Here is a 24,943-nt window from a genome sequence, read left to right as displayed (position 1 = left end):
GTGTGCCCTTGGCTCTCGGGAAGCTCCACAATAAAGTCCATAGAAATCTCCTTCCACGGGGCAACCGGGCGGGCGACGGACTGCAGAAGTCCGTGTGGTTTCCCCGGCGGCTTTTTGGCGGTAGCGCAAACTGGGCAACTGGATACATAAAGCTCAATGTCCTTTCTTAAAGAGGGCCACCAGAATTGCCTCTTCACGAGGTGCAAAGTTTTCACGAACCCAAAATGACCCGCCATCCTGGAGTCATGAGCGCGACGAAGGACCACAAGCCGTAGGGAAGCGGGGATGTACAATTTAGCACCAATCCACGGTAGATCGTCCCTCATAGTGCACTCGTCCCGATGGTTCAGGAACCAGTCGTCTTGAGGAAGAGCCGCTTTGAGGTTAGAAAGCAGATCGTGAGGCACGTCCTTTTGAGCCTTGGTCTGTTGGCGTGTGAGCACCGGAGCTGCCAAGAGTGGTTGGACGATACTCAGTTTGGAACAATTATACTGCGGCAACCGGGACAAAGCATCGGCCATGAAGTTCTTTCCGCCCGGGATATACTTTAGAGTGAAATTGAAACGGTTAAAATACTGGGCCCAACGCATCTGCTTTGGGGAGAGACGGCGAGGCGTGCGCAACGCTTCCAAATTCTTGTGGTCAGTCCACACCTCAAAAGGGTGTTTAGAGCCTTCAAGGAAATGGCGCCAAGTAGCGAGGGCCCAACGGACTGCAAAAGCCTCTTTCTCCCAGATTGCCCAGCGCTGTTCCGTGTCAGTGAGTTTACGTGAGGTGTACGCGCAAGGCTGTAAGTTACCTTGGTCATTGGCTTGTAGCAGAACTGCTCCAACGGCGACATCACTGGCATCAGCCTGGACAACGAACGGCTGGTTGAGATCAGGATGTTTAAGTACTGGTTCAGCGGCAAAAAGGCGTTTAAGCTTTTCGAACGCCGCCTGGCATTCCATGGTCCAGTCCAAAGGCTTATTGGGTTTAGGCTTCGGTTCGCCTTTAGTTTTGAGCAAATTAGTAATAGGGAGAGCAATGTCGGCAAAAGAGGGAATAAATTGACGGTAGAAATTAGCGAAACCCAAAAATTTTTGCAATTGTTTACGAGTTTTGGGAGCGTCCCATTCAGTGACCGCCTTTACTTTCTCAGGGTCCATTTCAACGCCATGAGGGGAGATACGGTAGCCCAGATAGTCAATAGTAGATTGGTGAAACTCACACTTAGACAATTTGGCATACAGGTTGGCAGCACGGAGTTTTTTCAAAACAGTGCGCACCAGATTGACGTGGTGGTCGTAAGAGCGGGTATAAATGAGGATATCGTCTAGATATACGATAACGCCCTTATAGAGATGATCGTGTAGGATCTCATTAATAAATTGCATGAACACAGCAGGAGCCCCCTGTAGGCCAAAAGGCATAACCCGGAACTGGAAACAACCAAGAGGGCAGTTGAAAGCGGTCTTCCATTCGTCCCCTTCCTTAATGCGAACCCTATAGTAAGCTTCGCGCAGGTCCAATTTTGTGAAGATGCGGCCCTTCCCCAGTTGCGCCAACAAGTCCTTCATCAAGGGTAGTGGGTAGAGGTTCTGAGTACAGATGGCGTTAAGGTTTCTAAAGTCACAACATAAACGAAGAGACCCATCTTTCTTCTCACGAAACAGCACAGGGGCCGCCACCTTGGGTCGGGCCGGTTCAATGAAACCACGTTTCAAATTTTTGTCAATGAAAGAACGCATCTCCTCCATTTCCCTGGGTGACATGGAGTAAATGCGGGGTTTTGGGAGTTTGACCCCGGGCAAAATGTCAATGGAGCAATCAGTAGGCCTGTGGGGGGGCAGAATGTCCGAAGATTGCTCGCTGAAGACTTCTTTAAGATCCAAATATTCTTTCGGAATTTTCTCCTCTCCCGCAATCCTCTCCTGCCCCCTAGCGGCTACTTCAGGAACGTTAGTGACGTCAGGTCGGTTGGGAGAGCCCTCCCCCCCAGGAGGCACTTTGGAGCGAATACGTAAGCGACCTGTCCGCCAATTTATGTGAGGGTTCCATTTCCGGAGCCATGGGATGCCCAAAATTAGTGGTCTGTCCATGCCAGGTGCGACCACAAAAGAGATTAATTCAGTGTGGGTACCCATTTTCATTTCCAAAGGCTCAGTAAAAAAATGGGCGGCCCCCCCCCCGCAACGGAGCCGTCTATTTGGCAAAACACAATAGGGGTTTTCAAAGTGCGCAATTTGAGGCCTAATTTCTCAACCATGGCTGGGTTGATCATGGACCGGGAACAGCCGGAATCCAGTAATGCTAGGAGGGTGGCAGGTGTTCCCTCAGGAGGAACTTTTAATTCAATAGGGAGTAGAAGGGGCCCCTTGTTTGAACTCACCCAGTGAGGTGATGTGTCGTCATCAGAGTCATCAGAAGAAGAGGAGTTAGCATCCGCGTCATCCTTCAATGGTTGTGCAAGAGGAGGGGGGTTGGTTTCTCCAGCGAAAGCCGTTTCCTTTTTCTTTTCAGAGCCTCCTGCAGGTTTCCCCTCACGTCTGGGAGGGGGTTGGGCAGAGAGGGGTAATTTCGCCCGACAGAGGGGGGCGGTATGCCCAAGCTTGCCACAGCGAAAACATGTTAAAGGTCTGGAGGAGCCAGAAGGGGTCTCTCTCGCGTCGCCCCGGCGTTTGGAAAGCACTTGAGTAGCAGGAGGGGGGAGGGACTTGGCAGCCCTTTCCTTCCGCTTCCTTCTTTCTTCTGTGGCATAACGCAGACGAATTAAGTCAAGCTCAGCATCAGCAGCATGCTCAAACCAAGTGATTAAACGTCTCGGCAGGTTACGATTGACACATTGTTGATAAATGTCAGCGTTCAAGCCTTCAGCAAATCTGTCCAGAAGCGCATCCTCCCCCCAGCCTCTCATGTACTGAGAAAGACACTGAAATTCCTGGATGTATTCGGCGACAGGTCTGTCGTCTTGGTCAAAGGTTAAAAATTTCAACTTGTTCCGCTTCTCAGTTAATGGGTCATCAAAACGTTGGCGGAAAGCATCCATGAAACGGTTGAAATTCCCCAAGAGGGGAGAGCCAGACATATGCAAAGCGGTCGACCACGTGGCCGCTTCACCGTCCAAAGACAAAAGAACCATTCTGACCCTTAAGGTGTCAGATTCAAAGTCCCGGCCATAAATTTCCATGTAGTTAAATACCTGCATAAGAAAGGAGGGGAGGCTAGCAGAAGCCCCATTAAAACGCACAGGCAAGGGAGGGATTTTTGCCATCCGATGTCTTCGGGGGGGAGGCTGGGGGGGAGGTCCTCCTTGATCAGCAAAACCTCTAGCCGCAGGGGGAGAGACGGGCCGAGGGGGGGGTGGGGGAGAATCCTGGCGTGGGTAACGTTGCCAATTTCTCCAGTCTCTTTCCTCCTCCCCCCGTCTCTCTTCCAAAAATGTTTGACCCCAATAATCAGGTAACTCACTCCGTTGGGGTTTTCTCATGGGCCCCTGGCGCTGGTAGCCTCTCCATTCTCCTTCATCGCCCCCTCTTCTTTCCCCACAGTACCTTTGGCTCCAATAGTCAGGGAAATCACTCGCCTGAGGTTTTCTCACGGCCCCTGGCTCCAGCGAAGTTTGTTGAGGTGGTCTTTGGGTGAGTCCAGCATTCCAGCTTGTCTCTATTTCTCTTTGCCCCACTGAAGTTGACCAACGGGGTAGGGGGGAAGGTTCAGGCTGACTGGAAATTTGCAGTTGAAATAAATCTTCGTGCAAAGGTCGGTCAGACGGGCTGGGCTGGTGTAAAGAAAGGTCGGGAGGTCCCAGTTCACTGGAATCCGTCCCTCCAACGGCGCCTTCCCCCTCTCTGGTCGGAGAAGACATTATTTCCCTTCTCGGTAGACGTAAATCTCCTGGAAAGGGATATTATTCAGATTTTGCTTCTTGTCACGCCCCACTCCACTCCATAATTAGGAAAGAAAACCAAGAGACTCCATGGGTTGGAAATCCAATGTACTTTTACTAATTATAAATGGTAAGCGAGCAGTAGTGAAGCAAAATCTGAATAATATGGCGCGAAAGCAATTGATATATAGCAAAGCCCGTTCCCCCCCCTTAGGATCAAAGCTCCAGTCCAATCATAAGTCCTTCAAATGTCAGGTGTGAGATAACTTCAAAAAGACAGGCCAAGATGGAATGTGAAGGCCGTTGATGCAGGCGGGAAACCCGTACGCATGCGTAAATCCCAACGACTGGTACATCCTAGAACATTCCTTCAGCAGTCCTCCAGCACATCAATTAAAACCCTCCCACATACACGCCCCCCCCCTTCCCGTTTCATGGCAGCTGAAGCAGCAGCAAAGCAGAAGCTGACAACTCCATTGCTGTACCTATTTATTGTTAGGTAATTTTTTATCCTTTTTCGGTTGGGTAACAATTAGAATGACACCTGTTTCACTTTGTAGCAAGACTTGTATTTTGAAAATGTATATGACACACATGGAGACACCTACATCTACGTAGCATTGATACCACATTTACATTTGAAGAAAATCTTAACTTTTTTTGTTATGCCTTGCAAGAAAGTTTTGCTGTCACAGTTACTAGTAGAATTAGCACATCAACGGTAGGAGTTGCATAAACTAATAGGCTATTAAAAAGGGATTTTTATAATGATGAAACTGACAACGCAAATGCCAGCACTTTCAGGTTCTTCTCATAATCATTCCCTTCAGCCAGTTGCTCTACAGGTAATGTACTTAAATTAGGAATGTTTTATGCAGAATGAATAATGTATATGAGTGGCTTTCTACAAATGTGCTCAGCAAGATAACAAACAATGAAATACATCTAATAAGCCCTTAAAATGCAATAGTCCGAAGGAAATTAGGAATAGTGATTACAATTCCTAATAGTGTAACTATTCAAATATTTTTAAAAGGTAATTTTATTAGTACAGGGGCATAATGTAATGCCTTACCTTCGATATGCTTTTTGCTTAACAGAATTAAAGTGCATTTGCTTTTTATGTTCCCAGGGACTACTGACGAGCGGTGTTGAGTTTGAATCCCTCCCTGCAGCTCTCTCTTTACCTGCAGAATCTGGTCTCTACCCTGTGACACTTGTTGGTGTTCCTCAGTCCCCAGGCCAGATCAATGTCAACGGTAAAGATTACAAACAGGTTTTTCTCTACATTGAGAAGTGTAGCTTCTGCAAACCATTTCAGATTGGGTGCGATTATTTTTTCAAATGAGGCCAGAATCGTTCTTCTCTAAGTTAATATTATTACATCCTAAACAGTAATGAAAAGGGCGACGTTTTTATTGCCATGTTTCAAGAAAAGCATTTAGGAAACTAATAATCCTTGGGACCAGAATTTCCATTGCTAAACAAGGCAGTTGTTGAATTGAGTTGCGCCTGACTTTATGACCTTTTTGCTGTTGTTTTTGAATGCTTCACTACAGAACTATGAATTGTGCAGTCCTTATGTGAATCTGTCTTCCCCCATTGACTTTGGGAAGCTGACTGGGAAAGGTGCAAATGGTGATCACATGACCCTGGGATGCTGCAGTCATCCTAAATACATGCCAGTCAGGAGTGGGTTCTGGCTGTCGCTACTTCTGGTTTGCTCAGGGATGCGCCCCGCGCGCATGCGCAGTGCAACAAAAATTACTCTGTGCATGCACAGAAGGCAAAAGCAAGATGGTGGCACCTACAGTGCCACCGAGAGAACCAGTTTGAGGGTGTGGCATGCGTGGGTCGCTGCCGGTTCCAGCGACCCAGGCTGCCAAGTTACTACCGGTTCAGCTGAACCGGGCCGAACCAGTAGGAACCCACCTCTGATGCCAGTTGCTAAGGGCCTGATTTTGAGCATGTGATTGTGAGGTTGCTGTGAGAATTGGTGCAGGACACAAAAGTGTAACTCACTTTTTTCAGCACTGTTGTAACTTCAAACAGGCTCTTAAAGAATGGTTGTAAGTTGAGGTCTAACTACGTATATTAAAGTCCCCTGCACATGTGGTGATCTGGACTGAAGCTATGCATGCAATTTGTTTGACAAAAAACAGGCCCGTTTTCACAAAAAACGGACCATTTTTTGTTCGTTCTCCCCCCCCCAGGAGCACTCTGCAAGCCCTCCCAAGGCTATTCATGCCTTTTATTTGGAAAAAAAAGGCCTTTTTGCAAAAAACGGGCTGTTTTTGGAGGTTTGCAGAGTGCAAAAACTTTTTTTCCTTTCAGTAAGCTCTTTAGTTAGAGTGATAGATGAGAATTACCTCTCTCTCTCTCTCTCTCTCTCTCTCTCTCTCTCCTCTACCTATCTACTCTCTCTCTCTCTCTCTCTCTCCCTACCTACTGTATTTTTCTCTCTCTCTCTCTGTATCCCTCTATCTCCCTACCTACCTACCTACTCTCTCATTCTCTCCCTACCTACCTACTGTATTTCTCTCTCTCTCTCTATCCCTCTAGCTCCCTATCTACTTACCCACTCGCTCTCTCCCTACCTACCTACTATATTTCTCTCTCTCTCCCTCTACCTACTCTCTCCCACCCTACCTATCTACTGTATTTCTCTCTCCCTCCCTCTGTCTATCTACCTACCTACTCCCTCTCTCTCTCCCTACCTACCTACTGTATTTTTTTCTCTCTCTCTATCCCTCTATCTATCTACCTACCTACTCCCTCTCTCTCTCCCTACCTACCTACTATATTTCCCTCCCTCCCTCTCTCTCTCTTTATCCACCTACCTACCTAACTACTCTCTCTCCCTACCTACCTACTGTATTTCTCTCTCTTTCTCTCCCTCTCTAGTCCTCTATCTACCTACCTACTTTTTTAAAAAAAAATTGTCTCTTCGAAACCTTGATGTGTCTTATACTGCGGTGTGTCTTATACTCTGACAAATATGGTAATTAGTTGTTGGCCATGGAAAAGTTCTTAATCTGCTTTAAAAGGAAAAATGATCTGAGCCACATTGATTAATGATTTGACCAAGCTATTATATTGACTTGAGAATTAAATCTTCTTAATCTTTCTGCATTAGCCAAAAAATAGCATGTTTTAATGTCAAAGGTTTGAGGTTTCTTAGCCATAATGATTCTCCTACTAATGTTTTTAACTGTGCAGTATCCAAACTAGAAATATGTCCCATTGGCACTTAGCCCCTTCAGTCTTCAGTACATTTTTTACAAATTAAATAACTCTCTGGTTCTAGCAGCTGTAGTAGATTTTCCATTTGTGCTGGATGATTGATTATTTCTGCTCAATCTCTGACTGATTTCTCGTGGCGACAGGTTATCACACCTCAGTTTTCGGAGTCTTCAGTGATTGCCTTTTGGATAAACTGCCAGGAATAAAGACTACTGGTTGTACAGTGGAAGTCATTCCATCTTTACCTAGGCTGCAAATCAGTACTTCATTACCCAGGTAAGAATTCTGATGGTTGATTTTCAAGTCAGCAAACTTTGAGCACGTTTCTCAATATCTAAAGAACTATTAGATTAGTAATATGTGCCTACTAATTGAATGTACAGTTGCAATGTATGGCTGTGAAAGTTAGAAAGAATGGAGGCCTTTGAACTATGGTGCTGGAGAAGACTCCTGCATTGAGTCCCTTGGACTGCAAGGCGATCCAACCGGTCAGTCCTAGAGGAGATCAACCCTCTTTAGAAGGCCAGATTCTGAAGATGAAATTCAAATACTTCGGCCACCTAATGAGAAGGAAAGACTCACCAGAGAAGAGCCTAATGCTGGGAAAGATTGAGGGCAATAGAAGGGGACGGCAGAGAATGAGGTGGCTGGATGGAGTCACCGAAGCAGTAGGCGTGAGCTTGAATGGACTCCAGAGGATGGTAGAGGACAGGAAGGCCTGGAGGAACGTTGTCCATGGGGTTGCGATGGTTCGGACACGACTTCGCAACTCATAACAACAAATTGAATGTATTGTTTAAAACACAAACTTTTTTCCTTTTTTTTAAAAAAAAAGTCAGAATAAGTATAAATGATAATTCTTAATATTAAAACACAGGTGCATTGAATTAGCACCTTTTCTATTTTTCTTCAACTTCTGTTCCTGCACTTTTTGCTTTTTCCCTCAATCTTTCTTTCTTTTTTCTTCCTTACTTTATATTAGCCAGCGCTAGTTTTTATCTTCTGTAAAAGTTTTAACAAAAATTATACAAAAAAGGGGAACAAAAATATCTTAACCTGTCACCTAAATGTTAAGTGTTGATAGAGAGTGAAAGTGCCGGAGGGAGAGCTTATTTTCTCTCAAACCAGATTTTAAATAATGAAATTGTATTTGCCCCAGTGCTGTATTATAAATCATTTTAAAATGGATGAGTCTTTCAAATGCAATATAGTTGAGTCCTGCTACTTTGAGATAAAAAATGTTATTTATAAGTGGAACCTTTAGTGATTGCAATGAGAAAATTATCTTGAACGTATCCATAGTTCATGCATGGATTTATGCTCTTACAGTGAGATTTCTCTTGCTTACCTCTGCTGCCTCCAGCTTTGCTCTGGGGGAGTTCTACAAATTTTAGAAACAAGTTTTGGGGCAATTTTCTTTGCTTGGTTTTGTGTGTGTGTGTGTTTTATTATGATTAATATTAATATCCATCCTGAATTGAATATTCAGCATGGTTTTCTTTTAAAACTTGCTTGAAACTGTATTTAGAAAGGGATTTTAAATAGCTGGTCAAAATCATGGCTAAGAGATCGCAGTTTATAAAGTAGAGCAGTGTGTGCATGCTTATGTGTATGAGTCTGTGTGTTTGTGTGTGTGTATATATACACATAGGGACATGGTGGCTCAGTGGCTAAGACGCTGAGCTTGTTGATCAGAAGGTTTGGTGGTTCAGATCCCTAGCGCCGTGTAATGGAGTGCGCTCCCGTGACTTGTCCCAGCTTCTGCCAACCTAACAATTTGAAAGTATGTAAAAATGCAAGTAGAAAAATAGGAACCACCTTTGGTGGGAAGGTAACAGCGTTCCGTACCCCTTTGGTGTTGAGTCATGCTGGCCACATGACCACGGAGACATCTTCAGACAGCCCTGGCTCTTCAGCCTTGAAACGGAGAGGAGCACCGCCCCCTAGAGTCAGGAACGACTAGCACATATGTGCAAGGGCAACCTTTATCTTATATATAGACGTAATTCTCAACTTACAACAGTTCATTTAGTGACCATTCGAAGTTACAACAGCACTGAAAAAAGTGACTTAGGACCATTTTTCACATGACCCTTGCAGCATCACCATGCTCACGCGATTGACATTTGGAGGCTTGTTAATTGGTTCATATTTATGACGGTTGCAGTGAACCAGGTTCATGTGATCATTTGCAACCTGATGAGCAAAGTCAATGGGGAAGTGATATTCGCTTAACACTTAAGTGTTATTAATTTAACAAATGCAGTTCTTATTAACAAATGAAGCAAAAATATCATAAAATGAGACAACATTCACTGAACAAATTTCTCGCTTAGCAACATAAAGTTCAGAGTTCAGCTGTGGTCACAAATTGAGGGCTTGCTGTATATGTACTGATATGTATGTCTGCGTTTGTGTGTGTTTGTGTGTTTAAATACATCTGTGTATGTGTATATGAAAAATAATAAAATTTTCTTTGTTCCCTCAGTGAGCTGTTTCATTACAGTACCTCATATGTGTTTTTGACTTCTTTGTTAATTTATTTTGGAGGGTTAAATGCTTGTTTGTCTGTGCTAAATTTATCTCAGAAGGATCAGCAATGCCTTGATTTTATCCCAATTAGCTTTGAGTGTTAACACTTTTGTCAGTTCTCAGGGGCAGAATGCCAACTCTCAACGTTGCCATAGTGAGAGAAGGGGGGGAGTGCATTCCACGCATACTGTTGGCTGAAGTCCGATCTCAGATTACTGCAGCAGGCTTGGGAGGGGTGCATCTCATAGGGCAATGTGATTGATGACACAGACTGAGGGGAGGGAAGGAACAGGGGTAAATTTCAGCTATAAATCAAACAAAGCTTAGACCTGGGTGTGAAAAGATCTTGCCTATGATGCTCCTAATAATTGACTAGTTTTGTATTGAAACTTGACTCGATACTCATGAGTCAATTAGGGCAGAGGTCTCCAACCTTGACCATTTGAAGACTTGTGGACTTCAATTCTTGAAGTCCACAAGTCTTCAAGTGGCCAAGGCTGGAGACCCCTGAATTAGGGCATTTTTAGGAAACCTTACACAGAAGTTAACTTTAATTGTATCTTTCTTTATCAGGGTTCCAAACCAAGTTTCACTTAGTTTGCACTTTAGAATCCAAAATGTAAAATTCTCTACATCGGCCCCTACCCACAGTTGTAGCTCATGCAGTCCCCATCTTCCAAGTGTGGCAGCTGAAGTACAGTAATAGTAGTGCCAGCCTAATTGTGGTTAAGGCTTTCTTCTGCCATTAGAGTGATTGTTTTTGGCCTGATCCATCACCCCCATGTTATTAATAGTGCTCAAAAAATTAGGTGACACTGCTTGTTATTACTTTTAAAACATCTAGCAATATCTGAGAGATTCAGTAGTGGTGAAGGCATCAAATTAAAAACTGGGAGACCGTGAGTTCTAGTTCCATCTTGGGCGTGATGCCTGCTGGATCTGGAGTCACCAACCTTTCGGACCTCAGGGACCACTGAATTCATAATTTTAAATTCCACAGATCACTAATATGATCTGCCTAATATGATCCCCACGCTGGGTGGGCGTGGCTAGGTGGTCATGTGACTGGGTGGGTATGGCCAACTCGATGTCACTCACGTTTGCCAGCCTCTACTTGCCCCTCCCCTCCGAGCCAATCCTTCCCCCCTCCCCCGCCCAGGCTCCTTAGGATCCCAACAGTTGTTGGAGCTAAACAGCCACCCTGAGAAAGAGTTGGCAAAACAGCTGGCTCAGTTCATATTGGATCTGAACAAGAAGGAGACTCAGCAGAAGCACCTCACTGAGAACTACAAGCATAGGCTTTCCAAACAGAAGGAAGACCTTCGGGAGTGCAAGGCCAGGTACCTGCAGCTGGAGGCTCAGCGGGCTGAGATGAGCCAGTTCCCAGCCATGATGCAGTCTCCAGCTCTTTGCCACCGGTGTCACTTCCCTCCATCCTTGGCCTAAAGCCCCCCACCAGGAGGCTGAAGCAGACCCCAAGTCGGAATTTCTTCCCCCCTCCGACCTGCACAAAAAATCCCAAAGGGGGAGACTCTCTGCAGCAACACAAACATTCATTGCATGTATCCGATCCAGGGGCCGTAGTTTGAGGACCCTTGATTTAGTGCATTATAAAAAATGCAAATATTTTTTCTACAGACCACCAAAATTTTCTCATGGACCACCAGTTGGTGACCACTATGCTGGATGACCTGCACCAGTCACACTTGCTCAACCCTAGAATGCAGACAATGGCAAATCATTTCTGAAAAAAAGTTACTAAGAAAACAGCAGGGACTGGTCCAGTCTCAGGGAATTAGACACAACTGAATGGAAAGAAAAGCTATCTGTGAATGTATTGCAAATAATATGTGGATTCATTTTCTAACGATGGATCCATTACCCACTGGTCTCTCTCCTACCGTTTTTGAAGGTCTGCTCGTACACTTCAGCCTTCTTCGGGGGATGAAATTACCACCAGCGTGTCCGTCCAGCTGTACAACGGAGAGACTCAGCCGCTCATCATTAAACTTGAAAATATTGGAACAGAACCGCTGGAGAAGCTGGAGGTGACATCAAAAATGGTCAACATAAAAGGTTAATATTCTTGTTTTTCCCAACTGCTATAAAATCCACTTCTGCTCCCCACTTTCTCTATTTGCTGATTTGTTTTAGTTTTCTGTTCTTTCAGTTTTCTTTTTCTAATTGGAATTGCATTTCTTACACACTGCCAGCTTCCAATAAGTCAAACCAGCCATCACCTGATGTTGTGCTTAATGACTGCACATGATTCCTTAACAACCACAACCTGAACTGTCATTGTACATTGAAGATCACATTTAATTTTGTTGTACAAGGTGCAATGACAATAAACTAAACTAAACTCTTGCTTTCCTAGAATCAGTTGAAGATCGTATCCCTTTAACTTCTCCATGGTTGTATTTTGGCTACCATGCTGTCAAGTGTTTGGAGTTTGTTTTCCTCTGATGGAGCAATTCTGGCAACTGTTCAGAAATCTAAATTTCTTTCAAATCTATTTTCTCTTAAAATCTGTCTAAATGATGTACACAGTCGATTTTTTAATGTAAAGTTTTTATTTTATTTTAAACAAATATAAACACCACACATAACATAAAAACATCTTCCATTCCATGCAGTATGTCGATTGGTTACAAGGTTTTTGTGCATCCTTTCGATAGTCATCCCTTTATATGAGATACAGATGATACATTATGCTAGGTAGATTATAGATGGACTGTAGATCCCATTCTGATAGACTGTATATGTTTCTTCCTGAAGAGCAATTCGCTGCCCAACAACAGAACCTGATTAGTTTCTAAAGCAATTTATATGTTTTATTTACCTAATAAATGTATATTCCACTCCTCTCATGCTTCGCAGTGTGCCGTATGTAGTCATGTAAAGATTATCCATGAGTTCAGTTCCCTGTAATTGGCTTGAACCTCATAAAATAAGATTTGGCTATGTACATTCAATGATTCCTATAAGGATAAAGCAGATTACTTTATGTCTTTTAAATCACCGCAGTTTGAATCCAATAGCCCTTTCCACCCCTTTCCCACAGATTAACAGACATTTTCCTTTGTGAATAGAATAGAGTAGAATAGAACAGAACAGAATAGACATATTATTTATTGGCCAAGTGTGATTAAACACACTAGGAATTTGTCTCTGGTACAGAAGCCCTCAGTGTGCATACAAGCAACAAGTGATAAACCGTGATTATAATCATAAAATACAATAATCATAAATTGTAAGATACAACATCCAGCAATAGTCACAGGATACTAAAGAAGCAATCAACATATATCATAACTGGATACTAATGAAAGCAATCAACGTAAGCCAAGAGATACAAACAACCAAGTTAAGAGTCATAAGAAGCTAAGGAAATAGTTAATAGGAAAAATGAGAAGGATAACAGTAATACAGCTCTGCTATAGGTGGTTTGACATCCCAGGCCATAAGACAAGTGTTGTGGGAATTAGTTGTTTAGCAAAGTGTTGGCATGAGGGGAAAAATTGTCTTTGTCTCTGGTTGTTTTGGTGTGCAGTGCCCTATAGCAGCGATAGTGAACTTTTTTTTGGCTCACATGCCATAAGAGGGGGAGCGCAGGGGAGTCATGCGCGGGCGTGCCGCACCCATAATGCAATGAGGCTTGCAGACGGTTTGGGAGGCATGCAGAGTGCAAAAACGTTTTTTTTTTAATTACCTCTTCAAAATCATGGTGCATTTTATAATCCGGTGCATCTTATAGTCTGAAAAATACGGTACATTCTAAGTCAACAATTTTTATATTCTGTTATCTGATTAGGAGCGGAAAACCTTCCCAATTGGTTCCTGAAAATAGTGAAAATATGGTATTCACCTTATAGCAGCTCTTTTTGTTGCATTACAGAAATAGTGAAGGATGATGGAAAACAATTTTTTTAAAAAATTTCCCAAGAAAACATTTAAAAACATTAACATCTCTGCAAAAGCAGGAGTACATGTATTTAACATTGGATTCTTTTATTGAAGGGATATACATTGATTGTGTTTCCGTTTACATGTTTTTATTTTAGGAAAACTGTTCGGTGACTTCTTGAGTTGGAACCTAGAAGATACACTCTCCCAGTTTCCTTTAAAGCCGGGGAGTGTTGCTGTATTTACTGTGTATATTAAAGTCAAGCTTGATTTCTCTTGTCACGAAAACCTTCTGCAAGATCTGAATGACGGTGGGTTTGAAGTTTTATCTAATACCAACGGCTACAATTTAATTTTGAACAGGCTTCTCTAATTTAATACATATTTTTAATATGAATTTCTATATTTTAGATGTTGTCTTTAGATTTGTTGTTTTAATAGTTTGTTATCTATCTATCTATCTATCTATCTATCTATCTATCTATCTATCTATCTATCCTATCCTATCCTATCCTATCCTATCCTATCCTATCCTATCCTATCCTATCCTATCCTATCCTATCCTATCCTATCTAAAAGCCAAATACCACTCACTCATCACGAAATCTCCAGAACAGTAAAGTCTACAAACTGAAACTTTACATCTATGTTCCTCTTGGTTTTTAGTTGCTCGCTAAGAAAGGATTTTTCGAAATGACCATCAGATCATCAGTATTTCATATACAGTATTATATTCACATGCTCTGATGCTAAGGAGTTACACGTTCTACTCCCCCTCCCCACCTGAAAGGAACTCAGTTCCAACTGCAAGTTGCCTTATATTAACACACTCTGATGCTAAGGAAGTTACACATTCTACATTAATTTTCAAGATTTAAGTGTCAACAATGTATCACCACTGCTATTATCATTTGCCCCACTCACCCCTTCCCTATGTACATTTCTGAACTGGGAAAACAGACTAGACTAGACTAGGATAGGATAGGATGGGATAGGAGAATACAATACAATAATACAATACAATAATACAATACAATAATAGAATAGAATAGAATATAGAATAGAATATAGAATAGAATATAGAATAGAATATAGAATAGAATATAGAATAGAATATAGAATAGAATATAGAATAGAATATAGAACAGAATAGTATAGAATAGAATATACATAGAATAGAATAGAAGGTCTTCTAGTCCAACCCCCTGCTTAGGCAGGAAACCCTACACCACTTCAGACAAATGGTTATCTAACATTACCAACTATCAAGATGTGATAATTTTCCAAATATAAAGGACTAGCAACTCAGGGCAGTGCACAACAAATGATAAATTTGATATGAGGTTCATATGAAAGGGGTAAAATTTGCATTGCCATGATGTAATGCTGCCATTATCATTTTCATTAAGGCGTCCGATCCTACTGAAGTCTCTTTGTAATTCCTTTTAAAAATTATGGTTCATTTACACCCAATGGAGGATTCCATAAAGAGTATATAACTATCATAGTACATAGTGAGAAGTAATGGACTTCTGTTTTTACTCCTCCTGTCGTGTGTGCAGAAAACAAAAATGAAAGAAAAAAAACCCTATAAAATGATAGGATGGACTGCATTTGTCTACATATTTGAAATCAGCTTCCTTCTCTACTTGAATTATGAACTGTTTGGTATTGTACTGTTTATAAACACATAAATTGTGGTAACTGTGGGCTAGAAAAGCCATTTTTAATTTCCCTCCAGAACTCTTTATAAAACCACCCTACTCTAGAAATTCACAGTACAATGTGAAGAAATGTTACTTAGGAGAACAGTGTAACAAGAAATGCCATGCGCTACATTAACTAAAATTACCATATTTGGAAGGTGAAAGATGTGAATAATTTTTATTGTCGTCTATAAAACATATATATGGCTTATTTGTTTTAAAACATACACAGTTATTTTCATTTTACTAGACACATAAATGGGATTTACAATAAATTGTAGCAAGGCCAATAAAACAGTAAATATCTTCATGTGTAAAATTAAGAATAATAAAATCAATGGTTACGAGGGACGACTGCAGGTTAGGCTGATAGGAAAAAAAATGTTTTGCAAACAAAAATCTTTAACCGAAGTCTCTTCTCACTGGAAAGATGATTCTACATTTTTAAAACAATGCCTTCCAAAATGCTGCCAAGTAAATAAGCAGAAGGTTTTCTCAAAATGCAAAATCTCAAGAGGCGCACATAGAAGCAGAGAGCTTAAACTGCTTCAGAACCTATGGAACAAATGTGGAACAAACCCTGAACAGATTTGATAGATGATAATTGGTCGCTAGAGTCCAACTCGGAAAGGCTTGGGGAAAATACAAGAAGTATTTGTCTTGGTTTTCCATCCCAGCCAATCCTAAACTCAACCAGATCATCTTTATGAGAAAATTGCAATAGCTATGTGAAACCCATCAGCCAGAAGGGCACATAATCCCATAAACTTGGCAGCAAAAGTCTTGGCGAGGTTTCATGATTGCTATTAGCGCCTTTTCTGGAAGGCCATGGTGGCATCACTTGGTCATTGCAACCATCAGTGTTTGGAAGGACTTTTTTGTGTTGTCAAACCTTGGCAGTTCTGCAGCGAAGTGGGCTTGGCTTTTCAGTTGCTCTTCAGCATTTTTCCCCATCTAGACATACAGAGTACAAACTGCCTGGTTTATATAGCCTCATGATAAAAATTGTTAGGTAAGCTCCCTGTTGGGAGAGCGAGTGCGTTCAGAGAAGCGTTGTGAGAGTTGTGTTGGAGAACACACAAACCAGCATACAGAGACACTACAGTTTAAATAGGCTTTTACTTTCGTGGAAATAGAGGTATCAGAGTCCTTTCAGTTAAGGCATAATCCAAATAACATAGTCCAGTATCATATAATCAGTTCAGTACTCAAAGTTTGCTAGCAGTTGCAAAACCTTACAACAATTCACGGCACTTTCTAACAGCCAGTTTCCAAAAACACTCAGATCAGATCAGCCCAGCATCTAACAAACAGAGAGAGCTAACAATCATTCTGACTCCCTCTTATGGCCGATTGAGGAAAACAGCAACCAATCACATTTTACAGTATGATTTAAAGAAACAGGTATAGCATTGTTACATGATTTCTATATTGCCAACCCAACCGTTAGATTATATTCCTAACAAAAATAAATCCACATTTATTTAACCCTCAGTCTGGTTTGGGTGAAATTCTCTGAAAGTTAGTGAATTAAAGCAATTTAACCTTTATTGATTCCAGCCTAATGGAGCAATGCAAAGAAACTGTGCGAGGGGTCTTGGAACCTTGTCAGCTGCCCCTTGCATCAGCAGGAGAAATGGGGAAATAGTTCCCATCCACCCCCTCGTAATTCCTATAGGAGAGACACTTGGAGAGTGGGTTGGAATGCTGCCGACCATTCTAGGCCCAGTCTCACTCTCTCCTTCCTCTTTGTCACATGACCCAGAGCAGGACTAATATGAAGATCTTGAAAAGAATACCGTATTTTTCAGAATAAGACACACTCTTATTCTTAGTATAAGACTCACCTCCCCCCCCCAAAAGAGGGTGAAAATCTGGGTGCGTCTTATATACTGAATACAGCATTTTTGGTCTCTGGAAACCTCACCCCTTCCCAAAAATGGATGTGCGGAGGGTTTGGGAGGCCTGCAAAGTGCTCCTGGGGGCTGGAGAGAGCAAAAATGAGAGAAAAACGGGGTATTTTTTTACTCGTTTTTGGTCCTCCAGAACCCAGGAGCACTTTGCAGGCCTCTCAAACTCTCTGCATGCCCCATTTTCACAAAAGAGTCCTGCAGAGGGTTTGGGAGATCTGCAGAGTGCAAAAACTTTTGTTTTAATTTACCTCTTTAAAATCTTGGTGCGTCTTATACTTCAGTGCATCTTATACTCCGAAAAATACAGTATATGCTCTGTAGACTTTTCCTACCTTGCTTAGTTTTCCTGTAACACACTCCATCCACTACATTGATTGCCAGGCACAAGAAACCATGAGTGATACTGTGAATTGCTCTGAGTACTTTCTTTATTCTGTGTTGTTCATAGGCAGGAATCTTGCCAGCCTAAAGCATACCCAGCATAACTATCAGATGTACCCTGTGAAAGAGTTAGGGTGGGTTCCTGCTGAGCCTCTTTCTAGATAAGGAGTGTCAAATTCAAGGCCCAGGGGCCATGCCCACCCTGGCCATGCCATCCGGTCCCTCAAGGTCAAACACAACACTGATGCGGTCCTCAGTGAAATCGAGTTTGACACCCCTGTTCTAGATAGTAAAGATTCAAGGCTGATTTCAGTTTAGAATGGAGCTGGAAGGAACCTGGGACGTCTAGTCCACCCCCCAGCTCAAGCAGGAGACCCTATGTAATTTGAGATAAGGGCTGTCCAGTCTTTTCTCAAAAGCCTCCAGGGATGAAGCACCCACAGGTTCTGGAGACAAGCTGTTCATTTGCCTCTTAGCTCCTTGGGGAAAGCTTGGTGTCAGATTCCAACACATTTATGCAGTGAAAGATGATAGAGGAACAGACCTCCTGAGTTGATTTTACATTGCTAAGTATACTTTTACATGATAAAGCGGAGAGAAAATCATTTTTCAGCATTTTCTAGAATGTAATTGAAAAGCTGCATTGCACAGTATCTCATAAACCGGATAATTTCAATAACGCAAGAGAAGTACTGTGTACATAATTTATAGGTTTTGGTTGGTGCTCCACAAATTCTTGCAGGCAAAAGTATTATTGTCACATATTGATAAAATCTAATGACTTCATATTTTAATTAATAGTCACAGCACTAAATACATGGTGCTTATTTTCTACTTCATTATAAATTATTTACTACTAAACCAGTATTAATAAAGGTAAGTTAATTACTTTCTTGTACAGTAATGGATTTTAGATTAAAATTCATTTGCTATTTGATTGGAGAAGTTAACAAACCTCAAGGATAAAGGCATACTTTCCTTGGAGTCAGAAGTTTTAAACTGATGCAATAATCTCTCTATATAAAAATGGTTGTGCGTGTGTGTGAGTGTGTATGTATGTTCCAGCATAACTCTGGAACACCTCAAACAATTTCAACCAAACTTGATACACAGATGACTTACTTTCTGGGGGAAAAATATTGTTGGGGTAAGATACGCATAACATCCCTCGGGTGGGTATTCTGTTAAGATACAGCCTGTTGTGCTGTATTGCCGTAATGGCTTCTACTGTACAGTGCAGTGGAGTTGCCATGGTAACGGCTTCACAGTACTCCATAAGGGGGCTCCCTCTGGTAAGGGGGAAAATCCAATATTAGAAATTACATAACGCCAGGTTATCGGCTAGTAATATATACATAACAAAATAACTCCTGCCCCAAAGAGAAATTATTTCAGGCTCTCTGAGGTTTGCTTATGGAAGCAATCATTTTTCATTTTATTGATTTGTATCCCGCCTTAATAACTTTTACAAATAACTCTTAAGTGGTGAACATATTCAGCATACCTTCCTTCCTCCTATTTCCCCACAACAACCCTGCGAGGTGAATTGGTTTGAGAGAGAGTGACTAGCCCAAGTCACTTAGCTGTTTTTTCATGGGTAAGGCAGGATTTGAATTCATAGTTTCCCACTTTGTAGCCTGGCGCTAGACTAAACTGATATTCTATAAATATCCCTACTGAAAGCAGAAAAGGACTGGGCTAGCCTTTAATCTTACTTTTTGAGCCATGAAACCTATTCCTTTTCTTTCCCTCCCTCCCTCCCTTCTCTTCCCTTCCCTTCCTCTCTCCCCATCTTTCACACAGAGAATAATGGCAGATTAGCCCTTCATATAACTTGTGTTCTTGAAGATGCTGCAGATAAGCAAATAAGCAGATAAATAAGCAAATAAGCAGATAAGCACAAGGAACTGGGAAGCTCTAGGATTCCTCTAGGATTCCTCTAGGATTCCTCTAGGATTCCTCTAGGATTCCTCTAGGATTGGAAAATGAATTCTTTTCGTTTCTGTTTGCTCTGTTTATTTTTCTTGTTTCCATTCAACAATCAATTCATTTCTGGGTGAGCGTCGGGACTGTTTGCCTGCACTTCATAAGCAAATCAGTTAGTACTGGCTAACTCCTTTTTCTGAGAAGTGCAAAGGAATCTAACAAAGATCTCAGTGCTGATTTATTTATCCTAATTGGGTTTGCAGACTACTCGAATTGCAAACGGATACAAGTGCCACGCATCCCGATTTACATCAGTCGCATTAAAACGTAACCTGCAAAATAAATATCAACACTAATCAATATCAGGGGTAGCAACTAATATAACAGCTAGTTGATATTTATTTAAATTGGATCAAAGCTAAAGGTTGAAATCTATTTCTCGCCTTTGAAATAACAGGTTAATAAACTGCGGTCACCTTTTTTTCCCTTTTGGAGAAAAGCTGCTAGTTTAAAACTCAATCATTTTGATGGCATAGCAATGAATATCTGTTACGATACGAATTTCAAAAGGCAAGATTTTAGTCAATATATAGAATGGCATAATAATATGTAGAATGGCAAAAATAAAGTATTATGTAAATCACTAGTAAAAGAGTCTTGGTATAATATAATGTCACATTTACGTTTAAGTATGTTTATTAATATTATGCTATTTGACAAAAGTTAATGCTATTTTACTGGGGATAATTCATACTAATAAATATCCATTCAACATTTATTGAATATTGCATTATTTGGTCGCATTTAGACTTAACATTTATATTACTTTAAAAATATATCAATTTCTTCCCCCTCAATTTTTTTAAAATACTGCTTTAGAATAAAGTATTGCCAAAGCATATTATTCCAATTATGAATAAGCTTTGGACTTCTGTGCTTTTTGTCTCCACATGGTGAAATTATCTAGCATGTTTAGTTCTGAATTAGCTACAATTTCCAATCACATTGCAAAACAAAAGAGCAAATTATGATTTAATAGCAATTTGTAATTCTTCCAGCACTTCTCTTGGGTTTATTGCCTCCATTCTTTTCAACTTCAGTTCAAACAGTGCAATCTTCTCTTCTTTACATTATGTAAAACATTCAAATTTATTTGAATCGGATTCCACCTTAACGGTTCTGTTCGTGTACCATATAGAACCAAAATTATTCAAGTAGATTTTAGCTTTATATGTAATATTTGTTGTGCATAGTTCATTTTATCCTGTGAACAATGAAAAATTGAGCTTAGTAAACTATGGGAAAACATACCAGGCAAATACGTACAATCTTTAGATAAAAATCTGAAAACTATCCTAGAAAATAAAATGCAGTAATTTTGACCTTTTCCCCATTTTTGTAGATGGAATTAGTGTGAGTGGTCTTCCACTTTCCAGTCCATTTCGACAAGTGATAAAACCACGTATAGAAAATAAGCCTATGAATCCACAAGAAGCTACTAAAGTTGGTGACTTCAGCCACATAAAGGTAGGTGATCAGCCTGGCAATTTACTTTTGTAATTGATACCCTGTTTCCCCAAAAATAAGCCCTTCCCAGATGATAAACCCAATCAGGCTTTTGAGCGCATGCACTAAAATAAACCCTCCCCTGAAAATAAGCCCTTCTGTAAAATATTTAAACACATGCGCAGCCGGTCCCCACCATTTCCCGGGGTGGGAATGGAGGGGACATGCCCATGTGTGCCCACATGCCCCTGCCATCCACGCGGACTGGCCTTGTGGAGGCCGCTCCTGCAAACCTGAGCTACTGCGCCCCTTCTCTTAGTGGCGGCTGCAAAAAGAGAGGCAGGCCCAGCAATGCCAGGGCTGGCAAGAGTGTGCCAGAAACAGAGAAAGAACTTCTGGCCCCCTCTGGATCAGCTGATCCACGGGCTGAGGTTAAGAGGCCTCCTGCACCTCAAAAATAAGACCTCCCCGAAAATAAGGTCTTATTTTGGGGGAAACACTATTAAATCAGGAATGGAGAATAAATTTTCCCAAGGGGCCACATGAGAAACTGGGATTGTTGTAGTAGAAGATTGATGCCGTCCTACTCCTACCCCCTGCCCTCCTGCTGCCGTCCCTTGTCTTCCACCTTTAACAGTGCAGGCCAGAAAGAGACTCTTGGGAAGGAGGACTGGATATGGCCCCCAGGCCATAAAATGCAAAATCTGCATTAAATGCTTTCTGCTCCATTGCAATTTGTGTGCAATAGAAAAGAAAATATTTAACTCAGGGTTGAACTGTGAAGTTCTTGCTGCTCTTTGATCATGGTTATTTGCTTGCAGACATCTCATTATTCAACTAGGTAACATCATCAGTGCTAGTGGGTGTGAGATTTGCTGTCTGTTCGTATGTATTTATCTATTCTTCCGATGTATACAGCCATAATCTGGGTGTTGATCCCTGTTTATCTGAGTGTTGGAGGGAATGTATTTCACTCTTTATTGCTCCCTTCCTAGGATTTTTATTGTCTCTTCAATGATGTGTAAATGCGACTTTTATCTATGTGTCTCTCAATAGCTGATTTGTTTGAATGCCAAACTAGGGAATTCCCTAGCATTTTTGAATGTGGCTTGATCTTTACTTCTTTAGAAGAACTTATTGTGCATGGTTTCTAGGTTGGGCCTGGTGCGCCGGAAGAGCTAGACTCCAACTTTCATAAAATAACATATTTCATTGTCCAAGCAAAGATGGCTAGGAAAGAAACACTTACAATATTCCAAGCATTTATACTTTATACCTTAATCATTAGCTATTTGACATGTCTCAAACATCTGTCTCCAAATTCACAGAATTTAACATAGGAACTTTTTACAGAAATTACTTATATCAGCCTGACCTAAGGATTAGTTTGAGTATATATTCCTTTTCCTTAACATCTTTTATGGCTAACAAAGTCATAAATGAATATATTTGTAGAGCAACTAAAATTTGGAAAGATCTGTTATATTGGTAAAAGACATTCCACTGTGCTTTATAGTGCTGCTGCAGGAATAGGAAAAGCTTCATTGGAAATGGTTTCTTACATTGGAATTTCCACCATAGGTCAAGAATAGAATACAGGTGGAGCATGAATATATGAAACTTGCTGAAATAAAGCAATCTTGGGGAAGTTCATTCATTCATCCACCCATTGATCCACCCATCATTTACTGTAGCCCCTCAACACAACCAAATAACTTTGGGCTACTATAGGTGTAGACCATAGGGTTAAACATGTGGGATGTAGATTTAAATTCTGGTCCCAAAAATCATGGCTGGTAAGACTAGATCCTTAGGTTCTACTTTAGGCAAGACATCCTAACTCATCGTGTGAAAAGGCTGACGCCAGCAACATGGGAATCAATGCCATTGTATCAACATAGAGTAGATATCTACAACTCTCAAGACCCAGAAAATTATGTAGTGAATGGTCACTAAAAAAACCTGGTTGATCAATATTATGGTGGTACGTATAGCAACAGTACTTAGACTTATATACCGCTTCGCAGTGCTTTTACAGCCCTCTCTAAGCGGTTGACAGAGTCAGCCTCTTGCCCCCAAAAATCTGGCTCCTCATTTTACCAATCTCAGAAGGATGGAAGGCTGAGTCAACCTTGAGCCTGGTGAGATTCGAACTGCCAAATTGCAGGCAGCCAGCAGTCAGCAGAAGTAGCCTGCAATACTGCACTCTGACCACTGCGCCTCCCTGGCTCGTGACTTAGGTTTTCTATAATTTATTTCATCTAATAAATCTATTAAATTTAAATGTATTCAATCTCATAAATTCTGTAAATGACCAGAAGGGGCATGCTATGAATCCTGTCGGCCAGAAAACTTTGGTTGGCACTGGATCCAGGAGATGAGCCTGTTCTACTGTTGCTTTCACTCTCTGCAACAACATGGTAGAGCCGTGTGCTGTGGCCTGCCAGCGGAGCTGGTGGCAGACAATGAGGAGATAGGGAGGAACATGGGCCAGTCCTGGAGTCTGGGGAAGGCTCTAATAAGGGCTCTGTGTAAGAGACAGAGAGGGGGCCAAGGCCATCTGATAGTTATCAGCTGCCTTCGGAGTCAGACATCAGTGAGGCAGACAAACAGCTGGAGCCTGTTCCCAGTGTGCACATGCACAGAGTTGCCAATCGAAGGGAACAGCAAAGGAACAAGGGTCAACTTGGGAGTAATGCCACAAATGGATGATGACTGGCTCCTCCCATAGGGAATAAAAGAGGGGTGAAAGGGGAGTGGAGTTTGCAGGAGACAATTAGTTCTCTTCAATTAGTGTGAATATTTGTTTGTGACTCTCAGAGAGTCCTTGCCAAGTATTTTCTTGTACAGCCTTGCGTTTGGAAGATATTGGCTGGCAGCTCTCCAAGCCTGATAAGGTCTGTGCTTGTAAATTTACCCTTGAAAGAGTCTTTGCCAGGACTTTGCTGGATGTGAATGAGAGGAATTCACATTAGCTTAATAAAAAGGGGTTTTGTCGGGACAAGGAGTCTGCTTCATGATTTTGTGAAACCTTGGTCAGAATACTGTGGTGACTCAATGCTTAGAATGCATTATCGCAGGTTGACTCTGCCGACTGCCGGCAGTTCAAATCTCACCAGGCTCAAGGTTGATTCAGCCTTCCATTCTTCCGAGGTGGGTAAAATGAGGACCCAGATTGTTGTGGGGAAGAAGCTGACTCTGTAAACCGCTTAGAGGGGGCTGTAAAGCACTATGAAGCGACATATAAGTGCTATTGCTATGACTGCCACGCCCCTTGAGCTGAGACTCACCCTCACCTCCTTTGGCCTTCCAAAAGAGCCTCTTGACGATTGGGTTGGGGTTGCAATGCGGGCGTCCCTTGCCGAAGGTGATTGATAGAATGAGAAGATTCCACCTCCACCTCCTCTCTATGTATTGCTTCCTATTTTTAGCCAGTTCTGATTAATTTTTAATGCTCTTGCTTTTAATGCTGTTGCGTTTTAATATTTTACATTGCTGTTTTTATGATGTCGCAAGCTGCCCAGAGTTGCTCGACAGAGAGGGGGCAGGGGGAGGGGTGGCAGCACATCGATTTAACAAACAAACAAAATTGATTTACATCCCTTAGGAAATGGGCTTAGCTCATAGTACAGGTAGTCCTTGGCTTACGACCACAATTGAGCCCAACATTTCTGTCGCAAAGTGAAACATTAGTTAAGGGAGCTTTGCCTCATTTTACCACAATTGTTAAGTGAAACACTGCAGCTGTTTAATTAGTCAAACCGTCGTTCAGTGAACCTGGCTTCCTCGTTGACTTTGCTTTTCAGAAGGTCGCAAAAGATGAACACAACCGTCATAAATGGGAGTCAGTGGCCAATTCCGTCTGAATTTTGATCACGTGACTACGGGGATGCTACAATGCTTGTAAGCGTCAAAACTAGTGATAAGTCACTTTTTTCCATGCCGTTTTAACTTTGAACTGT

The 24,943-nt window shown here is 41.7% G+C and overlaps 1 protein-coding gene across 1 annotated transcript in view; it reads left to right on the top strand.

Moving 5' to 3' along the window:
- Positions 1 to 24,943, top strand: part of TRAPPC9 (trafficking protein particle complex 9) — a 305,011-nt gene that overhangs the window by 51,111 nt on the left and 228,957 nt on the right. The window contains 5 exon segments of the mRNA XM_032223179.1: positions 5,001 to 5,127; positions 7,255 to 7,387; positions 11,556 to 11,719; positions 13,708 to 13,860; positions 20,878 to 21,002. Of these exon segments, the coding sequence (XP_032079070.1) occupies positions 5,001 to 5,127; positions 7,255 to 7,387; positions 11,556 to 11,719; positions 13,708 to 13,860; positions 20,878 to 21,002 (702 nt within the window).

The sequence above is a fragment of the Thamnophis elegans genome, chromosome 8 (genome assembly GCF_009769535.1).
Source record: "Thamnophis elegans isolate rThaEle1 chromosome 8, rThaEle1.pri, whole genome shotgun sequence".
Taxonomy (NCBI): domain Eukaryota; kingdom Metazoa; phylum Chordata; class Lepidosauria; order Squamata; family Colubridae; genus Thamnophis; species Thamnophis elegans.
The sequence above is the reverse complement of the archived record's forward strand: the minus strand, read 5'-3'. Positions and strand labels throughout refer to the sequence as shown.